At 50.4% G+C, this 25,121-nt stretch overlaps 1 protein-coding gene and 1 pseudogene across 1 annotated transcript in view; one reads left to right on the top strand and one right to left on the bottom strand.

Moving 5' to 3' along the window:
- LOC134983233 (oocyte zinc finger protein XlCOF22-like) overlaps nt 1-10,587 on the bottom strand; it is a 36,716-nt gene extending 26,129 nt beyond the window's left edge. Inside the window, exons 1-6 of the mRNA XM_063948967.1 lie at nt 10,411-10,587; nt 5,495-5,573; nt 5,037-5,228; nt 4,110-4,188; nt 3,894-3,991; nt 3,345-3,795 (exon numbers count right to left, since the gene is read on the bottom strand). Of these exons, the coding sequence (XP_063805037.1) occupies nt 3,345-3,795; nt 3,894-3,991; nt 4,110-4,188; nt 5,037-5,228; nt 5,495-5,573; nt 10,411-10,442 (931 nt within the window). The 5' untranslated portion in view covers nt 10,443-10,587. The remainder of the gene's footprint in view (nt 1-3,344; nt 3,796-3,893; nt 3,992-4,109; nt 4,189-5,036; nt 5,229-5,494; nt 5,574-10,410) is intronic.
- The window catches only part of LOC134983225 (zinc finger protein 271-like), a 152,442-nt pseudogene that overhangs the window by 80,281 nt on the left and 47,040 nt on the right, over nt 1-25,121 (top strand).

Below are 25,121 nucleotides of genomic sequence, written 5' to 3'. Positions count from 1 at the left end.
GATTCAAAATCCTCCCTTATTGTGTACGCTCGTCCGGGCACAGTACCTAACTGGAGTCTGGAGGAGGGTCATAGGGGGAGGAGCCAGTACACACCACCTGACCTGTAAAAGCTTTACTTTTGTGCCCTGTCTCCTGCGGAGCCGCTATTCCCCATGGTCCTTTCAGGAACCCCAGCATCCACTACGGACTCCGAGAAATAGAATTATCGGTAAGTAAATTCTTATTTTCTCAGGGCTGCCTGGAGCAGCCCCTCTGTTATATGCCTGCTACTGCAGCACCAACTTACAAACTGAGCTCCTGTGCTGGGAGGTGGGGTGATATAGGAGGCGGCGCTGTGCATTCTGGGAAGAGTCAAAGCTTTGAGCCTGTTGGTGCCTCGGATCAAGATCCTACTCTACACCCCATTGCCCAGACTTGTGGAGCCCAGTGTACCCCGCAGCAGAAAGATCCGCTATAAATGGGAGATTAACTAGGCTTTTTTTAGTGATCACCTGATGCCCAGAGGCCTGACTGGACCGATCCACTAGCCAAGGGGCGTAACCAGACCGATCCTCTAGCCAAGGGACGTAACCGGACCGATCCTCTAGCCAAGGGACGTAACCGGACCGATCCTCTAGCCAAGGGGCGTAACCAGACCAATCCTCTAGCCAAGGGACGTAACCGGACCAAACCTCTAGCCAAGGGGCGTAACCGGACCATTCTTCTATCAAGGTGTCTATCCCTCTTTACATGATCTCCACTCTGTATAACAGGGATTGTCTAGATACCTTCTCCAGGACATCTGTACAGAATATCACTCACCATAATCAATCTGTTTGCTCATGAAGTATGAACTTTTCTATCTATGAGGTCTCTACTTGCAGACATACTAGGAATGGAGTACCTATATTAAGGAATGAAGACCATCCTGTCACATACACTTCCCATTACTCTGCTTTAGAAAATAAGATCTATTAAGAGATTCCAATTCTTAATTAAAGCATGGTCCACTGAATCCAGTGACCTCCTATTATGTATTACTCATCCATGTGCTGAAGACCAATGTCACGGCCTACTCGAAAAAGGAGACTGGCGTTCTAGGGCAGAGAGCTCAGTTCTCAGCTTGCCTTCTTATTGCTGAGACTCAACACCATGTTAGTTACAGAAAACAAATCCTACCTGACCTCAGTGACATGATAAGAAGACCATGGGATTAATATGGGCTGATGGCTCCTGATGTATGAGATACACCAGAGAGTGTGGGGAGGAGACTGGTCAGATCTCTGAGCTGGTAACAGGTAACACAGTGACATGATGTGAAGGGGAGAGCAGGAGTATAATAGGGGCTGATGTCTCTTGATGTATGAGATATACCAAAGAGTGTGGGGAGGAGACTGGTCAGATCTCTGGGCTGGTAACACACAGTGACATGATGTGAGGAGGAGTATAATAGGGTCTGATGGCTCCTGATGTATGAGATACACCAGAGTGTGGGGAGAAGACTGGTCAGATCTCTGGGCTGGTAACACACAGTGACATGATGTGAGGGGGAGAGCAGGAGTATAATAGGGGATGATGGCTCCTGATGTATGATATACACCAGAGAGTGTGGGGAGGAGACTGGTCAGATCTCTGGGCTGGTAACACACAGTGACATGATGTGAGGAGGAGAGCAGGAGTATAATAGGGGTTGATGGCTCCTGATGTATGAGATACACCAGAGAGTGTGGGGAGGAGACTGGTCAGATCTCTGGGCTGGTAACACACAGTGACATGATGTGAGGGGGAGAGCAGGAGTATAATAGGGGATGATGGCTCCTGATGTATGATATACACCAGAGAGTGTGGGGAGGAGACTGGTCAGATCTCTGGGCTGGTAACACACAGTGACATGATGTGAGGAGGAGAGCAGGAGTATAATAGGGGTTGATGGCTCCTGATGTATGAGATACACCAGAGAGTGTGGGGAGGAGACTGGTCAGATCTCTGGGCTGGTAACACACAGTGACATGATGTGAGGTGGAGAGCAGGAGAATAATAGGGGCTGATGGCTCCTGATGTATGATACACGAGAGAGTGTGGGGAGGAGACTGGTCAGATCTCTGGGCTGGTAACACACAGTGACATGATGTGATGGGGAGAGCAGGAGTATAATAGAGGCTGATGTCTCCTGATGAATGAGATACACCAGAGAGTGTGGGGAGAAGACTGGTCAGATCTCTGGGCTGGTAACACACAGTGACATGATGTGAGGTGGAGAGCAGTAGAATAATAGGGGCTGATGGCTCCTGATGTATGAGATACACCAGAGAGTGTGGGGAGGAGACTGGTCAGATCTCTGGGCTGGTAACACACAGTGACATGATGTGAGGGGGAGAGCAGGAGTATAATAGGGGCTGATGGCTCCTGATGTATGAGATACACCAGAGAGTGTGGGAAGGAGACTGGTCAGATCTCTGGGCTGGTAACACACAGTGACATGATGTGAGGGGGAGAGCAGGAGTATAATAGGGGCTGATGGCTCCTGATGTATGAGATACACCAGAGAGCGTTGGGAGGAGACTGGTCAGATCTCTGGGCTGGTAACACACAATGACATGATGTGAGGTGGAGAGCAAGAGTATAATAGGGGCTGATGCCTCCTGATGTATGAGATACACCATAGAGTGTGGGGAGGAGACTGGTCAGATCTCTGGGCTGGTAACACATAGTGACATGATGTGAGGGGGAGAGCAGGTTTATAATAGGGGCTGATGTCTCCTGATGAATGAGATACACCAGAGAGTGTGGGAAGGAGACTGGTCAGATCTCTGGGCTGGTAACACACAGTGACATGATGTGAGGGGGAGAGCAGGAGTATAATAGGGGCTGATGGCTCCTGATGTATGAGATACACCAGAGAGCGTTGGGAGGAGACTGGTCAGATCTCTGGGCTGGTAACACACAATGACATGATGTGAGGTGGAGAGCAAGAGTATAATAGGGGCTGATGCCTCCTGATGTATGAGATACACCATAGAGTGTGGGGAGGAGACTGGTCAGATCTCTGGGCTGGTAACACACAGTGACATGATGTGAGGGGGAGAGCAGGAGTATAATCGGGGTAGATGTCTCCTGATGTATGAGATACACCAGAGAGTGTGGGGAGGAAACTGGTCAGATCTCTGGGCTGGTAACACAGTGACATGATGTGAAGGGGAGAGCAGGAGTATAATAGAGGTGATGGCTCCTGACTCCACACTTGGAAAATGCATATTAATCATTAGTTTGTACTGACAGAAGAGGGTGTAGGATAAGAGATTGCTGTAGTGACTGAGCAAGGAGAATATGTGACTCTTTTCTTTAGTAAGAGTTTATTACTCACCTGTGCTGATATCTGTAGGGATCTCCTCCTCCTTACACTGCTGATCACCCCTCACATACGTCTCTTCTTCTCCCTCTATATCTTCTGCCTTCATATCAGTCACATACGTCTCTTCTTCTCCCTCTATATCTTCTGCCTTCATATCAGTCACATACGTCTCTTCTTCTCCCTCTATATCTTCTGCCTTCATATCAGTCACATACGTCTCTTCTTCTCCCTCTATGTCTTCTGCATTTATATCAGTCACATACGTCTCTTCTTCTCCCTCTGTATCTTCTATCTCTATATCAGTCACATACGTCTCTTCTTCTCCCTCTATATCTTTTGTCTTTATATCAGTCACATACGTCTCTTCTTCTCCCTGTATATCTTCTGTCTTTATATCAGTCACATATGTCTCTTCTTCTCCCTCTGTATCTTTGATTTTAATATTATTTAATTGGGCTTCACCCTATGTAAACAAGACAAATATAATGACACACAGCTCCTCTATACAACATATAGTGACAGTCACTTTGGTATATGGGTGAGACCCTAAATCCCACCTACCTGATCCTCCTGTGGGGTCCTGTGATTCTTCTCTGTACAATCCTGGGAATACAGAGGACGGGGACATCTCTCTTGGGTATCTCTGTTACTGGGTCCATCTGTAGGAGACACACAGTGACTGAGTACAGTGTATATATGTGATTATCAGATGATGTGTGTATATAGGGGCCCCCAAACCTGCTCTCCCCTGTACAATACATGACAGTCTCCTCTTACCCAGTGATGTGAGGGGCCGGTGATTCTCCATCATCACGTCCTTGTACAGACCCCTGTGTTCCTCTATATACTCCCCCTCCTGCATGGAGACATAGACAGTGACATCCTGACACCTTATAGACACCTGACACACACAGTGATACAGTCATCACCCAGATACATCCCCTGGTGTTACTGTACAATGTCCAATACCCAGCAGTCACCTCTCCAGTCATCACCCAGAGACATCCCCTGGTGTTACTGTATAATGCCCCATTCCCAGCAGTCACCTCTCCAGTCATCACCCAGACACCTCCCCTGGTGTTACTGTATAATGCCCCTTTCCCAGCAGTCACCTCTCCAGTCATCACCCAGACACATCCCCTGGTGTTACTGTATAATGCCCCTTTCCCAGCAGTCACCTCTCCAGTCATCACCCACACATATCCCCTGGTGTTACTGTATAATGTCCCATTCCCAGCCGTCACCTCTCCAGTCATCACCCAGACACATCCCCCGGAGTTACTGTATAATGTCCCATTCCCAGCAGTCACCTCTCCAGTCATTACCCAGACACGTCCCCTGGTGTTACTGTATAATGTCCCATTCCCAGCAGTCACCTCTCCAGTCATCACCCAGACACGTCCCCTGGTGTTACTGTAATGCCCCATTCCCAGCAGTCACCTCTCCAGTCATCACCTGGACACGTCCCCTGGTGTTACTGTATAATGTCCCATTCCCAGCAGTCACCTCTCCAGTCATCACCCAGACATATTACCTGGTGTTACTGTATAATGTCCCATTCCCAGCAGTCACCTCTCCAGTCATCACCCAGATACATCCCCTGGTGTTACTGTATAATGCCCCATTCCCAGCAGTCACCTCTCCAGTCATCACCCAGACACATCCCCTGGTGTTACTGTATAATACCCCATTCCCAGCAGTCACCTCTCCAGTCAGCAGCTGAATGATCCTTTTGGTGAGTTCCAGGATCTTCTGGTCATTGTGTCTCTCATGTGTCAGTGAGTGAGGTGGAGGCACCGTGATGGGGCTCTGGGTTCTACTCAGTCCTCCTGACACACAGGGATGGCTGCTCGGTGTCTCATACTCATTGGATGTCTTCTTCACTAAAGTGTAATCCTGTGTAATGGAGGAGACATCAAATATCAATATTTACACTCCCAGATCCCCTCACCTCCCCAGTCATGTCCCTGTATTATTACTATAGAAATAAGTGACGTCACTGTGACACTCCCAGATCCCCTCACCTCCCCAGTCATGTTCCTGTATTGTTACTATAGATATAAGGTCACTGTGACGCTCCCAGATCCCCTCACCTCCCCAGTCATGTCCCTGTAATATTACTATAGATATAAGGTCAATGTGATGCTCCCAGATCCACTCACCTCCCCAGTCAGCAGGTAGATGATCTCCAGGGTGATTTTTATTATCCTCTCAGACCTGTGACTCCTGTCCTTGTCCATCCTCGGTGAGTCAGAGAGAATACAGAACGTGTTACTTGGAATAAATATAATACATAAAACATATTACACATGTAACATAGTAAATAAGGAATAGAGTGGTCATTAAGTCTCCTATTTCCCCACAGCCATAGGGTCCTGGTCAGTGTCTCCGAGGTTCCTGTGACCCAGCCCCATAAGGCTGTACTGCATAGTGGGCCTGATCTAGAATGTAGCGCTATGGTGGGTGGAGTCACAATGAGCTGATGTTCGGTACAACGCTCATGTGTACGACCCGTACGGAGCATGTGCTCTATGTGTCCTGAGTTGTCAGACGAGTATGGCTGCAGCCATGAAGTGGTGTAAGGGTAAGAATTGGTTGTGAAGGGACAGGGTCTCCTGAGGGAAATTTCATGGCCTCATTCATGGAGCTGGCATGAGGCTGTAGGGTGGGTGGTGGCAGGAGACAGGCAGGGGGTGGCAGGAGACAGGCAGGGGAAAGGCGGCAGGAGACAGGCAGGGGAAAGGCGGCAGGAGATAGGCAGGGGAAAGGCAGCCGGAGACAGGCAGGGGAAAGGCGGCTGGAGACAGTCAGGGGAGCAGCCGCATGGAGTAACATGAGATGGGGCTCGGACGGGGTCAGCAGCAGCAGCCAGGAGCGGGGTAAAGTGCCAGCTGCCTGCAGGCTATAACCCGGCCCTCCCATACCAGAGGCTCCTGCCATGCTACACCCGCAGCCCCCTGCCTTCTACACACACCCTCTGCAGCCTAGGAAGGATGAGCTGCTGGGAGCCCCCTGAGACGGATGAGTGAGGAAGCCCCCTGGAGGAGTAAGTGCCGCTCTCTGTGCCTGCTTCTAGATGCTGCCCTCCCCTACTTGCTGCATGGGTGCAGATGTTGGCAGCGCACACAGCATGAAAAAAATAAGAATTTACTCACCGGTAATTCTATTTCTCGTAGTCCGTAGTGGATGCTGGGGACTCCGTAAGGACCATGGGGTATAGACGGGCTCCGCAGGAGACTGGGCACTCTTAAAAGAAAGATTAGGTACTATATCTGGTGTGCACTGGCTCCTCCCTCTATGCCCCTCCTCCAGACCTCAGTTAAGGAAACTGTGCCCGGAAGAGCTAACATTACAAGGAAAGGATTTGAACCCCAGGGTAAGACTCAAACCAGCCACACCAATCAAACTTGTGATAAACTTACCCAGTTAACAGTATGAACATAACTGAGCCTCACACAACGGATGGCTCATAACAAAAAACCCTGTATTTAGCAATAACTATATACTAGCATTGCAGAAACAGTCCGCACTTGGGACGGGCGCCCAGCATCCACTACGGACTACGAGAAATAGAATTACCGGTGAGTAAATTCTTATTTTCTCTAACGTCCTAGTGGATGCTGGGGACTCCGTAAGGACCATGGGGATTATACCAAAGCTCCCAAACGGGCGGGAGAGTGCGGATGACTCTGCAGCACCGAGTGAGCAAACTCAAGGTCCTCCTTAGCCAGGGTATCGAACTTGTAGAAGTTTTCCAAAGAGTTTGACCCTGACCAAGTAACTGCTCGGCAATGCTGTAATGCCGAGACCCCTTGGGCAGCCGCCCAAGAAGAGCCCACTTTCCTTGTGGAAAGGGCCTTTACTGATTTTGGCTGCGGCAATCCTACCGCAGAATGAGCCTGCTGAATCGTGTTACAGATCCAGCGAGCAATAGTTTGTTTTGAAGCAGGAGCACCCAGCTTGTTGGGTGCATACAGTATAAACAGCTAGTCAGTTTTCCCGACTCCAGCCGTTCTACTCACATAGGTCCTCAAAACCCGGACTACGTCCAGCAACTTGAGTCATCCAAGTCACGAGTAGCCGCAGGCACCACAATAGGTTGGTTTAGGTGGAAAAATTACACCACCTTAGGCAGAAATTTAGGACGAGTTCGCAACTCTGCCCTTTCCATATGAAAAATCAGATAGGGACTTTGACATGACAAAGCCGCCAATTCTGACCCACGCCTAGCCGAAGCTAAGGCCAACAGCATGACCACTTTCCAAGTGAGATATTTCAGCTCCACTGTTTTAAGTGGTTCGAACCAGTGAGATTTTAGGAAACCCAACACCACGTTGAGATCCCAAGGTGCCACTGGTGGCCCAAAAGGAGGCTGAATATGCAGCACTCCCTTAACAAACGTCTGAACCTCCGGTAAAGACGCCAGTTCTTTTTGAAAGAAAATGTATAGGGCCTAAGCTTGGACCTTTATGGACCCCAATTTTAGGCCCATAGTCACACCTGACTGTAAAAGTGTAGGAATCTTCCCAGCTGGAATTCCTCTGTAGGGGCCTTACTGGCCTCACACCAAGCAACATATTTTCGCCATATACGGTGACTATGTTTAGCTGTCACGTCCTTCCTAGCCATTATCAGCGTAGGAATGACCTCATCCGGAATGCCTTTTTCTGCTAGGATCCGGCGCACAACCACCATGCCGTCAAACGCAGCCGCTGTATTTTAGTCTTGGAACATACAGGACCCCTGTTGCAACAAGTCTTGTCTTAGAGGCAGAGGCCATGGGTCCTCTGTGAGCATCTCTTACAGATCTGGATACCAATCCTTCTTGGCCAATCCGGAACAAAGAGTATTGTTCTCACTCCACTTTTCCTTATAATTCTCAACACCTTGGGTATGAGAGGAAGAGGATGAAATCCATAGACTGACGGGAACACCCAATGTCACCAGTGCGACCACAGCTATCGCCGGAGGGTCTCCTGACCTGGCGCAATATCTCTGCAGCTTTTTGTTGAGGCGGGATGCCATCATGTCCACCTGTGGCAGTTCCCACCAACTTGCAATCTGCATGAAAACTTCTTTATGAAGTCCCCACTCTCCCGGGTGGAGGTCGTGCCTGCTGAAGGAAGTCTGCTTCCCAGCTGTTCACTCCCGGACTGAACACTGCTGACAGTGCGCGTACTTGATTCTCCGCCCAGCGAAGAAATTCTGGTGGCTTCTACCATCGCCACCCTGCTCGTTGTGCCGCCTTGGCGGTTTACATGAGTCACTGCGGTGATATTGTCTGACTGAATCAGAACCGGTTGGTAGCGAAGCAGGAACTCCGCTTGACGTAGGGCGTTGTATATGGCCCTTAGATCCAGGATATTGATGTGAAGACAAGTCTCCAGACTTGACCACAGCCCTTGGAATTATCTTCCCTGTGTGACTGCCCCCCCACCCTCGGAGGCTTGCATCCGTGGTCACCAAGACCCAGTCTTGAATGCCGAATCTGCGACCTTCGAGAAGGTGAGCACTCTACAGCCACCACAGGAGAGACACCCTGGCCCTGGGGGATAGGGTGATTAACCGATGCATCTGATGATGTGATCCGGACCATTTGTCCAGTAAGTCCTACTGGAAGGTCCTCGCAGGGAACCTGCCGAAGGGAATGGCCTCTTATGATGACACCATCCTTCCCAGGACTCGAGTGCAGTGATGCACTAACACCTGTTTTTTGGTTTTAATAGATTCCTGACCAGTGTCATGAGCTCCTAAGCTCTCTCTATCGGGAGATAAACCCTTTTCTGATCTGAGTCTAGGATCATGCCTAGGAGGGGCAGATGAGCTGTAGGAATCAACTGCGACTTTGGAATATATAGAATTCAGCCACGTTGCCGTTACACTTCCAGAAAAAGTGATACGCTGTTCAGCAACTGCTCTCTTGATCTCGCTTTTATGAGGAGATCGTCCCAATACGTGATAATAGTGACACCTTGCTACCGCAGGAGCACCATAATGTTCGCCATTACCTTGGTGAATATTCTCCAGGCCGTGGAGAGACCAAACGGCAACGCCTGAAATTGACAATGGCAATCCCGTACCGAAATTTTGAGGTACGCCTGATGAGGTGGATATATGGGAACCTGAAGGTATGCATGCTATATGTCCCGAGTCACCCTTCAAGCTTACAACGACCGCTGTTAGCGATTCCATCTTGAACTTGCACCTTTCCAGGTATATGCTCAGGGATTTTAAATTCAATATAGGTCTGACCGAACCATCTGGTTTCGGGCCTACCACATGGTAATTTATAATAATAATAATAATAATAATAATAACAACCCCCTCCTTGTTGAAGGAGGTGAACCTTGACCACCACCTGTTGAAGATACAATTTTTGAATTGCAGTTAACACTGTTTCCCTCTCGTGGGGAAAAGACGGCAGGGTCATCGGTGAGTGGGCATTTCTCAAAGTCCAGCTTGTATCCCTGAGACACAATATCTATTGCCCAGGGATATAATAGGGAGCGAACCCACTTGTGGCTGAACTTCCGAAGGCGTGCCCCCTACGGGCCTAGCTCTGCCTCGACATGCGGTCTATTTTTGTAGAGGCCGAGGAGGACTTCTGTTTTTTTCTGCCCCCGGCTCTGGTAAGAAAGGACGCATCTCAGACTTTCTTGTTTCTTTATTCGAAAAGCTGCATTTAATAATGTTGCGCTTTCCTAGGCCGTGCAGGGATATAAGGAAAAATATCAGAATTTCCCAGATATAGCCGTGGAGACCAAACCCTTCTCCACACAATCCTCAGCCTTTCATATGCCTCTTAAGGCGGCATCATATGTCCTTTGCATATTGTACAGGACACGACAAGCAGAGATCAACATAGCTTTGACACTAGGACCCAGTATACTCATGTCTCTATGGCATGTTTTATACATATCTCTCAAGACATCATCTTAAATATATACACACATATATATATATATATATATATATATATATATATATATATCCCTATACATATATCAGGCTTGCCTACCCTCCCGCATTCAGCGGGAGGCTCCCGATTTTTTAATGAGCCTCCCGCTGCCCCGCATACCTAGAGAGGCCTCCCGGATTTTGAGGGTCCATCGTTGAAAATCTGGACTGCGCATGCGCAAGTCCGGAGATCGGGGGGCGGGGCCTGCACGGAAGACTTCAGAGCCGGCCACCGCAGGGTTGTGTGCAGTGGTCTCTTCCCTGCCCTGTACACAGAGAGGCAGAGCTTTGCTTCCTGGTTGCTGGCCCCTCCCACCACACTGAGTCAGATGGCAGCGTGTACAGTAACTTTCTTCCCCCTGCTCCTCGATAGGTTGTGCCTGCGATGTGCTGCCTTCCCACAGTCCCACACTGTCCCAGTCCTCCTTACAGGAAGGAGCAACATAGCCAGGTGGGTGGTGTGTGGAATGGGGGCTGTGTGTCCTGTAATATGCACTGGGTGTAATATTGGGGGTCTGTGTTGCAGTGTGTAAGCTAGTACAGTGTGTAATATGGGGAGGAGGTATGTATAATGTAATGTGCTGGGTGTAATATTGGGGGTCTGTGTTGCAGTGTGTAAGCTAGTACAGTGTGTAATATGGGGAGGGGGTATGTATAATGTAATGTGCTGGGTGTAATATGGGGGAGGGGTGTGTGTATAATGTAATGTGCTGGGAGTAATATGGGGGAGAGGGATGTGTATAATGCAGGGCTGCCTACGGCTCACGTTTTTTAAACTACCCTCCTGTTGCCCCGCTAAACCACCGGGTCCTCCTGCTTTTCCTGTGCTGCCCGCAGAAAATGCGGACCGCGCATGTGTGAGTTACGGATGGCAGGGGGCGGAGCCTGCACGGTGACGCCATTATCTGAATGTCCTTTTTATTTAAATGCCGGGATCTGCTCCCTACAACCCCGCCCACTGTGGCTCATTTAAATAACATGCTGCCCACATCATGAGTCGTCTGTGCAGGTCACGCACGCAGCATTCCTGATCACGCATGTGCAGATTGCTTTTTCGGGCGAGTCTAGCCAGCGGCGGGCCTGCATGGATGACGTCATGATGTGGGCGGCATGTTATTTAAAGACCGGTCACTGCAGGGGTGATTAATGTATGATGAGGTCCAGGAGAGATGTGAGAGTGAGATCTGAGAGCGGGGTTAGGGTGTGAGAGATGGGTGAGGGTGGGATCTGGGAGCTTGGTGAGGATGAGATGGAGGAACAGGGTGAGGGTGTAATCATGGAGCTGTGTGGTGACTGGGCTGGTGGTGGCTCAATAAGGTTCTGGGTAGTGGTGGCTGCATTGGAAAGAAGATGACTGGTGTCTCCAGCGCAGACTTGCCTATCCTCCTGCATTCAGCAGGAGGCTCACGTTTTTTACATGAGCCTCCAGCTGCCCTGGAAATCTTCCGGGTTCTCCCGGTTTTTCAATAGCTAGTGAAAGTACGGACTGTGCATGCGCCAGTCCGGAAGTGCCGGGGGAGGAGCCTGCTCGGGGGACGTCATGATGGGCGATGTCCTGTTACTCAAATGCCAGCCACCGCAGGATTATGTGTAGCGGTGGCCGCATAGCAGTTCGCAGCAGCATGATAGTCTGTCTTTGCACCACAGAAGCAACGGCAACAGTGGCAGTGACGGCGGCCCCATGAGCAGCAGGACAGCAGTGGTGGCCTCTTTGAAATATAAGGTAAATAAACCTTTGGTGTGCGTGTGGCTGGGCTGCGGAGGGCAGGGCATGACAAGGCTTGGATGGAGACAAAGAACATAGTGGGTGCTGAGTTTAAACTCTGCAGGTTACTAGCATTAGTCCCTTTGTTATTGTCCAATGACCTGCAAGTCCAAGTTGTCTAACATTTATTTTAGGGGGAGCACTGCTAGTGTCATAGTGTCAGTATTATAGGGATAGAGTCAGTGTCATAGTATAGGGTCAGTATTATAGGGATAGGGTCAGAGTTATAGTATAGGGTTGTAGGGATAGGGTCAGCATTACAGGGATAGGGTCAGAGTTATAGTATGAGGTCAGTATTTTAGTATAGGGTCAGCGTTATAAGGATAGGGTCAGTATTTTAGTATAGGGTCAGCGTTATAAGGATAGGGTCAACGTTATAAGGATAGGGTCAGCGTTACAGGGATAGGGTCAGAGTTATAGTATGAGGTCAGAGTTATAGGGATAGGGTCAGCGTTATATGGATTAAGGTCAGGCTTGTCATGTTTTAGAATGTCTGTTGTAAAAGCTAGGTTTAGCTTTTGCTGCCCCCTAAAAATCCATGTTTTAAGGATAGTCCTGCTTGAGCACAGGTGACCTTATAGGGGTTTTGTTTTTAGAGCAAATGTGTTGTCATGCTCTGTTTTCATGAATATCCCTAAATATTGCTTGTTATGTCACCCCCTGCATCCATTTTATGTCAAATTGCTTTCCAATGGTTGTGTAGACTGATATGTTTACATTTTAAATGCTGGTGTGTTTTTGTTTTTTGTCTTTTTTATTATTATTTATTTCCAGTTATTGATACAGCGCTGGCCGTGCCCCCACTGTGCCGAAAATTGGAGACGTGGCTCACGATCGCGTCATCCACGTGAGGCCATGGCTCTTTTCAATAGACCACGCACCCTTTTCGCCGCACCAGAAATCCCCTCTTCTATAATCCAAATGTTGGGAGGTATGGTACCATGACAAAACGCACACCAGCACAGGGAGCATATACAAACTCCACACAGTTAGGGTCATGGTAGGAATCAAACCTCTGTCCTCAGTGCTGTGAGGCAGCAATGCTAACCATTACATTGTCCATGATGCTCATTTTGAGGGTCGTTTGACATTGTTTAGGCTTGTCATGTGTTAGTAGTTCTGTTGTAAATGCTACAGTAGTTTTGCTGTAATTGTTGCCCCCTGAAAATCCATGTTTTATGACTATTGTGTCTCATTTTGGGTGAGACAAGACAATTAAAATTTTATTTCCCCTATAGTCACCGGAGGGAGTGCCTGCCACTGAAAGACACACCCCTTAGGGCACGGGTGGCCAAACAGTCGATCGCGATCGACTGGTCAATCGCGGACATGCGACCAGTCGATCGCGATCCGCCGCCCAGCCACCCCGAAGCCGCGCCTCTCCTGCCCTCCGCTCCCGCTCTGTCTCCTCAGTCTGACGGCCGAGTGTATAGCTCAAATCAGGTGCCGGTTCGTTAGCCAATGAGAGCTCGCGGACCGGCACCTGATTTGAGCCATACACGCTGCCGTCAGACTGAGGAGGCAGAGCGGGAGCAGCAGGCAGGAGAGGCGCGCGCTGCGCTTACCACACACCAACGGTGAGCTGTTATATACATATCTGGCACTGTGGGGTCATATGTGGCACTGGGGGCATATCTGGCTCTGCGGGCACATGGCACTGTGGGGGCATGTCTGGCACTGTGGGGTCATGTGTGGCACTGGGGGCATATCTGGCTCTGCGGGCACATGGCACTGTGGGGGCATGTCTGGCACTGTGGGGTCATGTGTGGCACTGGGGGCATATCTGGCTCTGCGGGCACATGGCACTGTGGGGGCATGTCTGGCACTGTGGGGTCATGTGTGGCACTGGGGGCATATCTGGCTCTGCGGGCACATGGCACTGTGGGGGCATGTCTGGCACTGTGGGGTCATGTGTGGCACTGGGGGAATATCTGGCTCTGCGGGCACATGGCACTGTGGGGGCATGTCTGGCACTGTGGGGTCATGTGTGGCACTGGGGGAATATCTGGCTCTGCGGGCACATGGCACTGTGGGGGCATATCTGGCTCTGCGGGCACATGGCACTGTGGGGGCATGTCTGGCACTGTGGGGTCATGTGTGGCACTGTGGGAATATCTGGCTCTGCGGGCACATGGCACTGTGGGGGCATGTCTGGCACTGTGGGGTCATGTGTGGCACTGGGGGAATATCTGGCTCTGCGGGCACATGGCACTGTGGGGGCATATCTGGCACTGTGGGGGCATATCTGGCACTGTGGGGGCATGTCTGGCACTGTGGGGTCATGTGTGGCACTGGGGGAATATCTGGCTCTGCGGGCACATGGCACTGTGGGGGCATATCTGGCACTGGAGGCATATCTAGCACTGTGGAGGCATGTCTGGCACTGTGGGGTCATGTGTGGCACTGGGGGCATATCTGGCTCTGCGGGCACATGACACTGTGGGGGCATATCTGGCACTGTGGGGTCATGTGTGGCACTGGGGGAATATCTGGCACTGCGGGCACATGGCACTGTGGGGGCATATCTGGCACTGTGGGGGCATATCTGTAATCTGGCGCTGTGGGGGCATGTCTGTATCTGGCACTGTGGGGGCATATCTGTAATCTGGCGCTGTGGGGGCATATCTGTATCTGGCACTGTGGGGGCATATCTGTATCTGGCACTGTGGGGGCTATCTGGCACTGTGGGGTCATATGTGGCACTGGGCATATCTGGCTCTGCGGGCACATGGCACTGTGGGGGCATATCTGTATCTGGCACTGTGGGGGCATATCTGGCACTGTGGGCACATGGCACTGTGGGGGCATGTGTATCTGGCACTGTGGGGGCATATCTGGCACTGTGGGGGCATGTGTATCTGGCACTGGGGGCATATGTGTTTGAGGTTTTTACCTGTGGGGGCCAATGTGTTATTTTGCGTGAGGTAGTCATTACACTCTGCGCAGCAAGGCTACGTCCTTTTTTTTTGTTATACCACGCCCACTTTTAGTTATAGCATGCCCACTTTTTGTTATGCCACGCCCCTTTTTTTGCGCGCGCCTGCGGCGCGCGCTATTATTCCTCCTAGGTAGATCACAAAAGCTTTTTAGCTTTCACAGTAGATCACTGACTCCAAAAGTCTGGCCGCCCCTGCCTTAGGGGATATAGATACGCCCATAGGTGGAGCTAGGCACACCCTTTGGGTGGAGCATGACACACTGCATTCTGCTTACACCTACTGTACAATCTCCCTGAAACTAGTTTTGAAAAGTAGGCAAGTATGACATATATCCATATTTCTATATACATACTAGGGTCTCTATCTCTGCTGATAAGGTACCTGTCTGTACCAGAATGTGCATGCTACCTGCAGGATCCCTGAGAATAGCTGTAACCCAGCCTTTTGTGACACCCTAGGGGAAGATTCCTATCTTATCCTGGCCCTAGTGGGGAAAGGATACTTTGAGAAATCTTTGTGGGAAGCTGCAGTCTGTTGCCTGGAGATTCCCGCTCTTTTTCCTCATGAGAGGAGGGAACATTACCTCAGCTTTCTTCCCCTTACATCTGTGTACCCTTGTGTCAGGGACAGATGAGTTATCAGTGACATGCAAATCATCTTTTATTACAATAAACATATATTGAATACTTTCCTGCCAATCTGGCTGTAACTTTGCATTATCATAGTCGACACTAGAGGCAGACTCCGTGTCGACATCTGTGTCAATTAACTGGGATAGTGGACGCTTATGAGACCCCGACGGCCTCTGAGCAGTGGGATCAGGCACTGGGTGAGACCCTGACTGTCCCAAGGCATCAGCTTTATCCAACCTCTTATGCAAGGAGTTTACATTATCATTTAACACCTTCCACATATCCATCCAGGCAGGTGTCGACGCCGTCGGCGGCGACACCCCATCCATATGCACTTGCTCCGCCTCCACGTACCCTTCCTCATCAAACATGTTGACACTGATGTACCGACACACCGCACACACACAGGGAATGCTCTGACTGAGGACAGGACCCCACAAAGGCTTTTGGGGAGACAGAGAGAGAGTATGCCAGCACACACCCCAGCGCTTTATACCCCAGGGATAACACTATCAGATGTGTTCACCTAGTAGCTGCTGATATAAACACAATAATGTTCCTTTTTGCGCCTAAATCTATGTGCCCCCCCCCCTCTCTTTTGCCCTTGTTGTATCTGGATACTGCAGGGGAGAGCCTGGGGAGCTGCTTCCAGCTGAGCTGTGAAGATACAATGGCGCTGGTTAGTGCTGAGGAAGAAGCTCCGCCCCCTCATCGGCGGGCTTCTGTCCCGTTATTCTGTGAGAAAAAATGGCGGGGTTTTACACATATACAGTCTGGGACTGTATTTGTGTGTATATTTTGCCAAAAGGTACTAATATTGCTGCCCAGGACGCTCCCCCCCCAGCGCCCTGCACCCTACAGTGACCGGAGTGTGTGGTGTGCATAGGGAGCAATGGCGCACAGCTGCGGTGCTGTGCGCTACCTTATTTGAAGACCGGAGTCTTCATGCCGCCGATTTCGACGTCTTCTGTCTTCTCCGGACTTCAGTGCTTCTGGCTCTGCGAGGGGGGCGGTGGCGCGGCTCCGGGAACGGACGACCGAGGACAGGGGCCTGTTCGATCCCTCTGGAGCTAATGGTGTCCAGTAGCCTAAGAAGCACAAGCTAGCTGCAAGCAGGTACGTTGGCTTCTCTCCCCTCAGTCCCTCGTAGCAGTGAGTCTGTTGCCAGCAGAAGCTCACTGAAAATAAAAAACCTTACAAATACTTTCTTTTCTAGCAGGCTCAGGAGAGCCCACTAGGTGCCTCTGCTCTGGCCGGGCACAGATTCTAACTGAGGTCTGGAGGAGGGGCATAGAGGGAGGAGCCAGTGCACACCAGATAGTACCTAATCTTTCTTTAAGAGTGCCCAGTCTCCTGCGGAGCCCGTCTATTCCCCATGATCCTTACGGAGTCCCCAGCATCCACTACGGACGTTAGAGAAACAAGGTTTGTTGGCGCTGGGCAGGTCTGTGATGGAATACACTTTAGGATTAGCAGCCACCTGGAGAGGGGTAGCCGGCCTCCTCAAACATAGAGACAAATGTGGGGAATACCAGGTAGGGGCTCTATCCAAATGATGCAGCCAAAAAATAATTAAAACACTGTTTATTACACACAAGAAAATAAAAACAATATAAACAGTAATATAGACCAAAACATATACTAATGGGTGTTACCCTGAGGTATATGATATCTCTGGTATAAATGATATACACAATGAGTATACACAAAGGTATCACTGATAAAATCAATGTAAAAGGAAAATGCTGATCCTTCTACATAGGAGACTCTCAGAGGTTTTGTCCGTCTCTTATAGTAAATTAGCAGCGCACAGTGTGAGTGAGAAGAAATCCTCCAGCTGATATGGTTCATACAGGAATGTGCCCTGAACCAGAGTGACCTTTATATGGTAATTGTCCATCCGCTTAGTTCCGGTGTAACAACAAAGTGAGTATACATGTGTATAGATGTGATGGTGGTTAGTACTCACTGCACCAATGTTGGTAGTCCTTGCGACCATGGGCGTGCGCAGCACATTTTATTAGGGGGTGCACTGTTGGAGGGGTGTGTCTAGCACTGCCTTTTGGGCGTGTCTAGCACCATCTATTGATGGTCAACGCAATATAAAATATCCACCCTTGTACCAATCCTAATAATGCAGATACATTGTCAGATGTTGTGATGTGCACCAAACAAACACCCCTGATGGCACTCACTACAATTACACTGCTCCTCCTCAGCCTGGTCTGGCTCCCCCTCTCTTTCACCTGCAAGCTGACACTGACAGTCGCACACTAGTACTGCTGCTGCTGGAAAAATGTGTGACGTGTTAATGCTGCTGCCGACCACCTGCCAGTATTGAACACTGGCTGCACGCTGCTCATCAGTGGCTGGTGTTGGCATAGAATAGAAGGAGAGAGGTGGGCGTGTGATGGATGGGCTTGCAAGCAGCATGACGTCATCACGTCACATCACGCTGTTTTTGTACATCATACCCTCCAGGTGGACCTTGTTAATAGGTACAGTAGCTTTTTTAAAGGTCTTTACCAATTTTTGGCTCTCTAAACTCTCCAAAAGTATAGGAAAAGGGATGTAGCCACGTCCCCTTTACACGTGGCCACGCCCCCTTTTCTAATTTGTACCAATTTTCATGTGTAAAATGTTGGAGGGTATGGTACATGGAGGTGGAGCTGGGAGTTTGAAAGCCGGTGGCAGTGGCACCCTTGATTATCCCAGGCGTCCGGTCAGTAATACAGTCCTGACAGGGTGCAGCGCAGAGGGGACAGTAATCAGCCTGCTCGGTGATCGCTGCATCAGGCATGTGAGATCGGGGTGCCGGACATTAGGGGGTGCCTGTGCGCACCAGGAACCCCCCCTGCGCACGCCTATGCTTGCAACACAAAGTTGATACTGCAGACCCGCTGCGTATCACCCTTTGCCCGGGTGAAGAAGCTGCGGGCGGCGCGGTCTGCTATAAGCTGTTCCCTGTCGTGCGGTGCAATGTGGATGCGCAGAGCCGCTGTCTCGTACTCCCAGCACGGGTAAGGTTTGTATCAGCAGCACAGTGTCTGGACTTACCCGGAATAGGGAGGAACACATGGTGCAGTCTCTCCACGATGTTTATTTCACATTTGCCGGCAATTGGTGAACCATCAGCTACTGGAGGTTGTATCTTCTTCTGTGAGCACTACAGGTATCAGCGATCCCTCTCTCTGTGCCCTCAACGCGTTTCTCCGCACACCGGGCGGCTTTTCCAAGAGCTGGAGGATTTCTTCTCACTCACACTGTGCGCTGCTAATTTACTATAAGAGACGGACAAATCCTCTGAGAGTCTCCTATGTAGAAGGATCAGCGTTTTCCTTTTACATTGATTTTATCAGTGATACCTTTGTGTATACTCATTGTGTATATCATGTATACCAGAGATATCATACACCTCAGGGTAACACCCATTAGTATATGTTTTGATCTATATTACTGTTTATATTGTTTTTATGCTTTGGTTGCATCATTTGGATAGAGCGCCTCCCTGGTATTCCCCACATTTGCACACAGCACGGGGCACAGTAACAGCCAGGCTGCTGGCACACATACAAAATAATAGGTTGCCTATAGAATAATAGTAAACGCCAGGCACAGCTGCTGCAGAAACTCTTGTTACATACATGACGTCAGTCTCTTCTGATACCGGCATTATATAATACAGCCCGGTGTCTCTACAGCAGATGGCCGTCGTTATACGTGTGGCGCCTCCTAGCGGGAATGTCACATGTTACACCATTATAGTGACGTGACTGCTGGGGGGGGGGGGGAGAAGGCAATGAGGGGCTCAGCCTGCAGCTGTCACACTGCCAGTGGTGTAGTAATGCTCTGCAGCTGTCACACTGCCAGTGGTGTAGTAATGCTCTGCAGCTGTCACACTGCCAGTGGTGTAGTAATGCTCTGCAGCTGTCACACTGCCAGTGGTGGAGTAATGCTCTGCAGCTGTCACACTGCCAGTGGTGGAGTAATGCTCTGCAGCTGTCACACTGCCAGTGGTGTAGTAATGCTCTGCAGCTGTCACACTGCCAGTGGTGTAGTAATGCTCTGCAGCTGACGTGTCACAAAGTGAGTAATATCACACTGCCAGCTGACATAATAATAACAACAACAACAACAACAACAACAGGACACCACAGGCTGCTCCCCCTGTATAGTAATAATAACATGAAACCACAGACTGCTCCCCCTGTATAGTAATAATAACAGGACACCACAGGCTACTCCCCCTGTATAATAATAATAATAATAATAATAATAATAACAGGACACCACAGGCTGCTCCCCCTGTATAATAATAATAATAATAACAGGAAACCACAGACTGCTCCCCCTGTATAGTAATAATAACAGGACACCACAGGCTGCTCCCCCTGTATAGTAATAATAACAGGACACCACAGGCTGCTCCCCCTGTGTAATAATAATAATAACAGGACACCACAGGCTGCTCCCCCTGTATAATAAAGCTGCTCCCCCTGTATAATAATAACAGGACACCACAGGCTGCTCCTCCTGTATAATAATAACAGGACACCACAGGCTGCTCCCCCTGTATAGTAAGACGCCATTACCTGATCTCCACGGACACTGGGAGGCTGCAGCAGTCGATGAAAACTCACTTCCTGTATGTGGAACGCACAATCCGGAAGTAAGGTGGAACGCACAGACAGGAAGTAAAGAGTGATTGGCACAAGCTGATTCCTAGTGACTGGTTCCTCCCCTCCTACACCCCCGCCCTCTGTAATGAATATTACCATAATTGTCCTCAGTGCAGGAGGCCGGCGGCCATTTTCTTGTAGACAAGTCCAGCAGCAGTAATAGGTTCCCTGGCCGAGTAGTGACGTCAGGAGCGGCGGCCATTTTCCCCTGGTCTGAGCTCCGCCTTCCTTCTATCATTCCCACAAGGCAGCAGGAGCAGAGAGCAGCCATTGCTGTGTCTGGCAGCAGGTAATGATATTATTATTATTATTCTATAGGCTGAGCAGCTCTGGTGTCAGGTTCTGTACTACAGGGGGAGCAGCTTCTGGTGCCTTGTTATAGTGCAGCTGGAGCAGCCTCTGGTGCTGCATTATCCCTGTACAGGTGGCTGACACTCTAGTGTCCTATTACTGTAATATAGGTGGCGCAGACCCCGCTGTTACTGTAATACAGGTGGCGCAGACCCCGCCGTTACCGTAATACAGGCGTCACAGACCCCGCCGTTACCGTAATACAGGTGGTGCAGACCCCACCGTAACCGTAACACAGGTGGCGCAGACCAGTGCCGTAACTAGGCGCTGTGTGCAAGACACGACAGTGGCGCCCCCCCATGTAAGACAGGGGCAGTGGGCGCCGTAGGCGCGTGAAAAATTTATAGGGGCGTGGCTTTACGGGGAAGGGGCGTGGCCACAAAATAATAGCAATTCATACTACTGTGCACAGTAGTCTCCATTATTCAAATTACGCTGCACAGTAGCACCACTACACCAGGTAGAGCCCCTTTTATACATTACAGCAGACAGTCCCCGTTTTTACACATTGCGGCAGCCAGGACCCCATTTTACACATTGCGGCAGCCAGGACCCCTTTTTATACATTGCGGCAGCCAGGACCCCATTTTAAACATTGCGGCAGCCAGGACTCCATTTTACACATTGCGGCAGCCAGGACTCCATTTTACACATTGCGGCAGCCAGGACCCCATTTTACACAGTGCGGCAGCCAGGACCCCTTTTTATACATTGCGGCAGCCAGGCCCCCTTTTTATACATTGCGGCAGCCAGGCCCCCTTTTTATACATTGCGGCAGCCAGGCCCCCTTTTTATACATTGCGGCAACCAGGCCCCCTTTTTATATATTGCGGCAGCCAGGACCCCTTTTTAACCATTGCGGCAGACAGTCCCCTTTTTTACACATTACAGCAGACAGTCCCCCTTTTTACACATTGCGGCAGCCAGGCCCCCTTTTTACACTTTGCAGCAGCCAGGACCCCTTTTTACACATTGCGGCAGCCAGGACCCCATTTTACACATTGCGGCAGCCAGGACCCCTTTTTACACATTGCGGAAGCCAGGACCCCTTTTTACACATTGCGGCAGCCAGGACCCCATTTTACACATTGCGGCAGCCAGTCCCCCTTTTTACACATTGCGGCAGCCAGGACCCCATTTTACACATTGCGGCAGCCAGGACCCCATTTTACACATTGCGGCAGCCAGGACCCCTTTTTATACATTGCCGCAGCCAGGCCCCCTTTTTATACATTGCGGCAGCCAGGCCCCCTTTTTATACATTGCGGCAGCCAGGCCCCCTGTTTATACATTGCGGCAGCCAGGACCCCTTTTTAACCATTGCGGCAGACAGCCCCCCTTTTTACACATTACAGCAGACAGTCCCCCTTCTTACACATTGCGGCAGCCAGGCCCCCTTTTTACACATTGCGGCAGCCAGGACCCCTTTTTACACATTGCGGCAGCCAGGACCCCATTTTACACATTGCGGCAGCCAGGACCCCTTTTTATACATTGCGGCAGCCAGGACCCCTTTTTACACATTGCGGCAGCCAGGACCCCATTTTACACATTGTGGCAGCCAGGACCCCTTTTTACACATTGCGGCAGCCAGGACCCCATTTTACACATTGCGGCAGCCAGGACCCCTTTTATACATTGCGGCAGCCAGGACCCCTTTTTACACATTGCGGCAGCCAGGACCCCATTTTACACATTGCGGCAGCCCCCTTTTTACACATTGCGGCAGCCAGGACCCCTTTTTACACATTGCGGCAGCCAGGACCCCATTTTACACACTGCGGCAGCCAGGACTCCATTTTACACATTGCGGCAGCCAGGACCCCATTTTACACATTGCGGCAGCCAGTCCCCCTTTTTACACATTGCGGCAGCCAGGACCCCATTTTACACATTGCGGCAGCCAGGACCCCATTTTACACATTGCGGCAGCCAGGACCCCTTTTTATACATTGCCACAGCCAGGCCCCCTTTTTATACATTGCGGCAGCCAGGCCCCCTTTTTATACATTGCGGCAGCCAGGCCCCCTGTTTATACATTGCGGCAGCCAGGACCCCTTTTTAACCATTGCGGCAGACAGTCCCCCTTTTTACACATTACAGCAGACAGTCCCCCTTCTTACACATTGCGGCAGCCAGGCCCCCTTTTTACACATTGCGGCAGCCAGGACCCCTTTTTACACATTGCGGCAGCCAGGACCCCATTTTACACATTGCGGCAGCCAGGACCCCTTTTTATACATTGCGGCAGCCAGGACCCCTTTTTACACATTGCGGCAGCCAGGACCCCATTTTACACATTGCGGCAGCCAGGACCCCTTTTTACACATTGCGGCAGCCAGGACCCCATTTTACACATTGCGGCAGCCAGGACCCCTTTTATACATTGCGGCAGCCAGGACCCCTTTTTACACATTGCGGCAGCCAGGACCCCATTTTACACATTGCGGCAGCCCCCTTTTTACACATTGCGGCAGCCAGGACCCCTTTTTACACATTGCGGCAGCCAGGACCCCATTTTACACACTGCGGCAGCCAGGACTCCATTTTACACATTGCGGCAGCCAGGACCCCATTTTACACAGTGCGGCAGCCAGGACCCCTTTTTATACATTGCGGCAGCCAGGCCCCCTTTTTATACATTGCGGCAGCCAGGCCCCCTTTTTATACATTGCGGCAGCCAGGCCCCCTTTTTATACATTGCGGCAACCAGGCCCCCTTTTTATATATTGCGGCAGTCAGGACCCCTTTTTAACCATTGCGGCAGACAGTCCCCTTTTTTACACATTACAGCAGACAGTCCCCCTTTTTACACATTGCGGCAGCCAGGCCCCCTTTTTACACATTGCAGCAGCCAGGACCCCTTTTTACACATTGCGGCAGCCAGGACCCCTTTTTACACATTGCGGCAGCCAGGACCCCTTTTTATACATTGCGGCAGCCAGGCCCCCTTTTTATACATTGCGGCAGCCAGGACCCCTTTTTACACATTGCGGCAGCCAGGACCCCTTTTTACACATTGCGGCAGCCAGGACCCCATTTTACACATTGCGGCAGCCAGGACCCCATTTTACACATTGCGGCAGCCAGGACCCCTTTTTATACATTGCGGCAGCCAGGACCCCTTTTTACACATTGCAGCAGCCAGGACCCCTTTTTATACATTGCGGCAGCCAGGACCCCTTTTTACACATTGCAGCAGCCAGGACCCCTTTTTACACATTGCGGCAGACGGTGTCCCCCTGAGAGAGAGAGAAAGAGAGATAAAGAGAGAAAGAAAGAGAGAGAGGGATATACTTACCTTCTCCCCGCTGACAGGCTCCTCGTGCTGGCATCTCTCTCTCTGTGCAGGGAGTGAGATGAGAAGGAGGAGGATGCTGGGAACCGCATCCCAGCATCCATAGCAGCGCCGGGCAGCCAATACAGAAGGTGAGGGGGATGCTGCAGCGGCGCTTACTACCAATCAAATAGCGCTGCTGCGGCTCCCTGCTCCCCCTCCCTCCTCCTCCTTGAACGCTGCCCGGCGCTGGTCTCTTCTCCCTCCAGCACGGCGCACACAGAGGTGGCATGTAATGAGTCAATTTGACTCATTACATGCCGCTGCCCGTTGCGCCCTCAGGGCAACTGCGCTGTGTGCCAATCCCACTTGGCACACACGTAGTTACGGCCCTGGCGTAGACTCCGCCGTCACCGTAGTTGAGGTAGCGCAGACCCTACCATTACCGTAATACAGGTGGTGCAAGACCCCGCCTTTACCGTAATACAGGTGGCGCAGTCCCCACCGTTACCGTAATACAGAGGGGGCACACCCCGCCGTTACCGTGATACAGGTGGCGCAGACCCCACCGTTACTGTGATACAGGTGGCGCAAACCCCTCCGTTACTGTAATTCTATAAACGGGACATTACAGGTGTTGTGTCCTGTGGCATTGTACTATACAGGTGGAGCGGCATATGTTGTATTAATATTCAGGGGAGCTGTATTAGAATACAGGGGAGTGGCATGTGTTGTCCTACTGTACAGGGGGAGTGACCTGGGGCATCCTCCTATACAGGGGTAGTGGATTATGACATCCTACTACACAGGGGGAGCAGCCTGTGTTGCACTTTTATACAGGGGAAGTGTCCTGTGGTGTCTTGTTACTATTATTATATATGGTGAGCGACATGTATTGTCTTTCTATACAGAAGGAGTGGCCTGTGTTGTCATATTACAGGGGTAGCATCCTGTACTGTCATAGTATACAGGGGGAGCGGCCTGTGTTGTCATAATATGCAAGTGGAGGAACCTGTGGTGTCTTGTAACTATTATTATATAGGGTGAGCGGAATGTATTTTCTTTCTATACAGAAGGCGTGGCCTGTGTTGTCATAATATACAGGGGCAGCGGCCTGTGTTCTATTTATTATTTATTAGCAGTTTCTTATATAGCGCAGCATATTCTGTTGCGCTTTACAAAAGGAACA

Source organism: Pseudophryne corroboree (assembly GCF_028390025.1).
Source record: "Pseudophryne corroboree isolate aPseCor3 chromosome 3 unlocalized genomic scaffold, aPseCor3.hap2 SUPER_3_unloc_10, whole genome shotgun sequence".
NCBI lineage: Eukaryota > Metazoa > Chordata > Amphibia > Anura > Myobatrachidae > Pseudophryne > Pseudophryne corroboree.
This window is presented reverse-complemented; position numbering and strand designations above follow the sequence as displayed.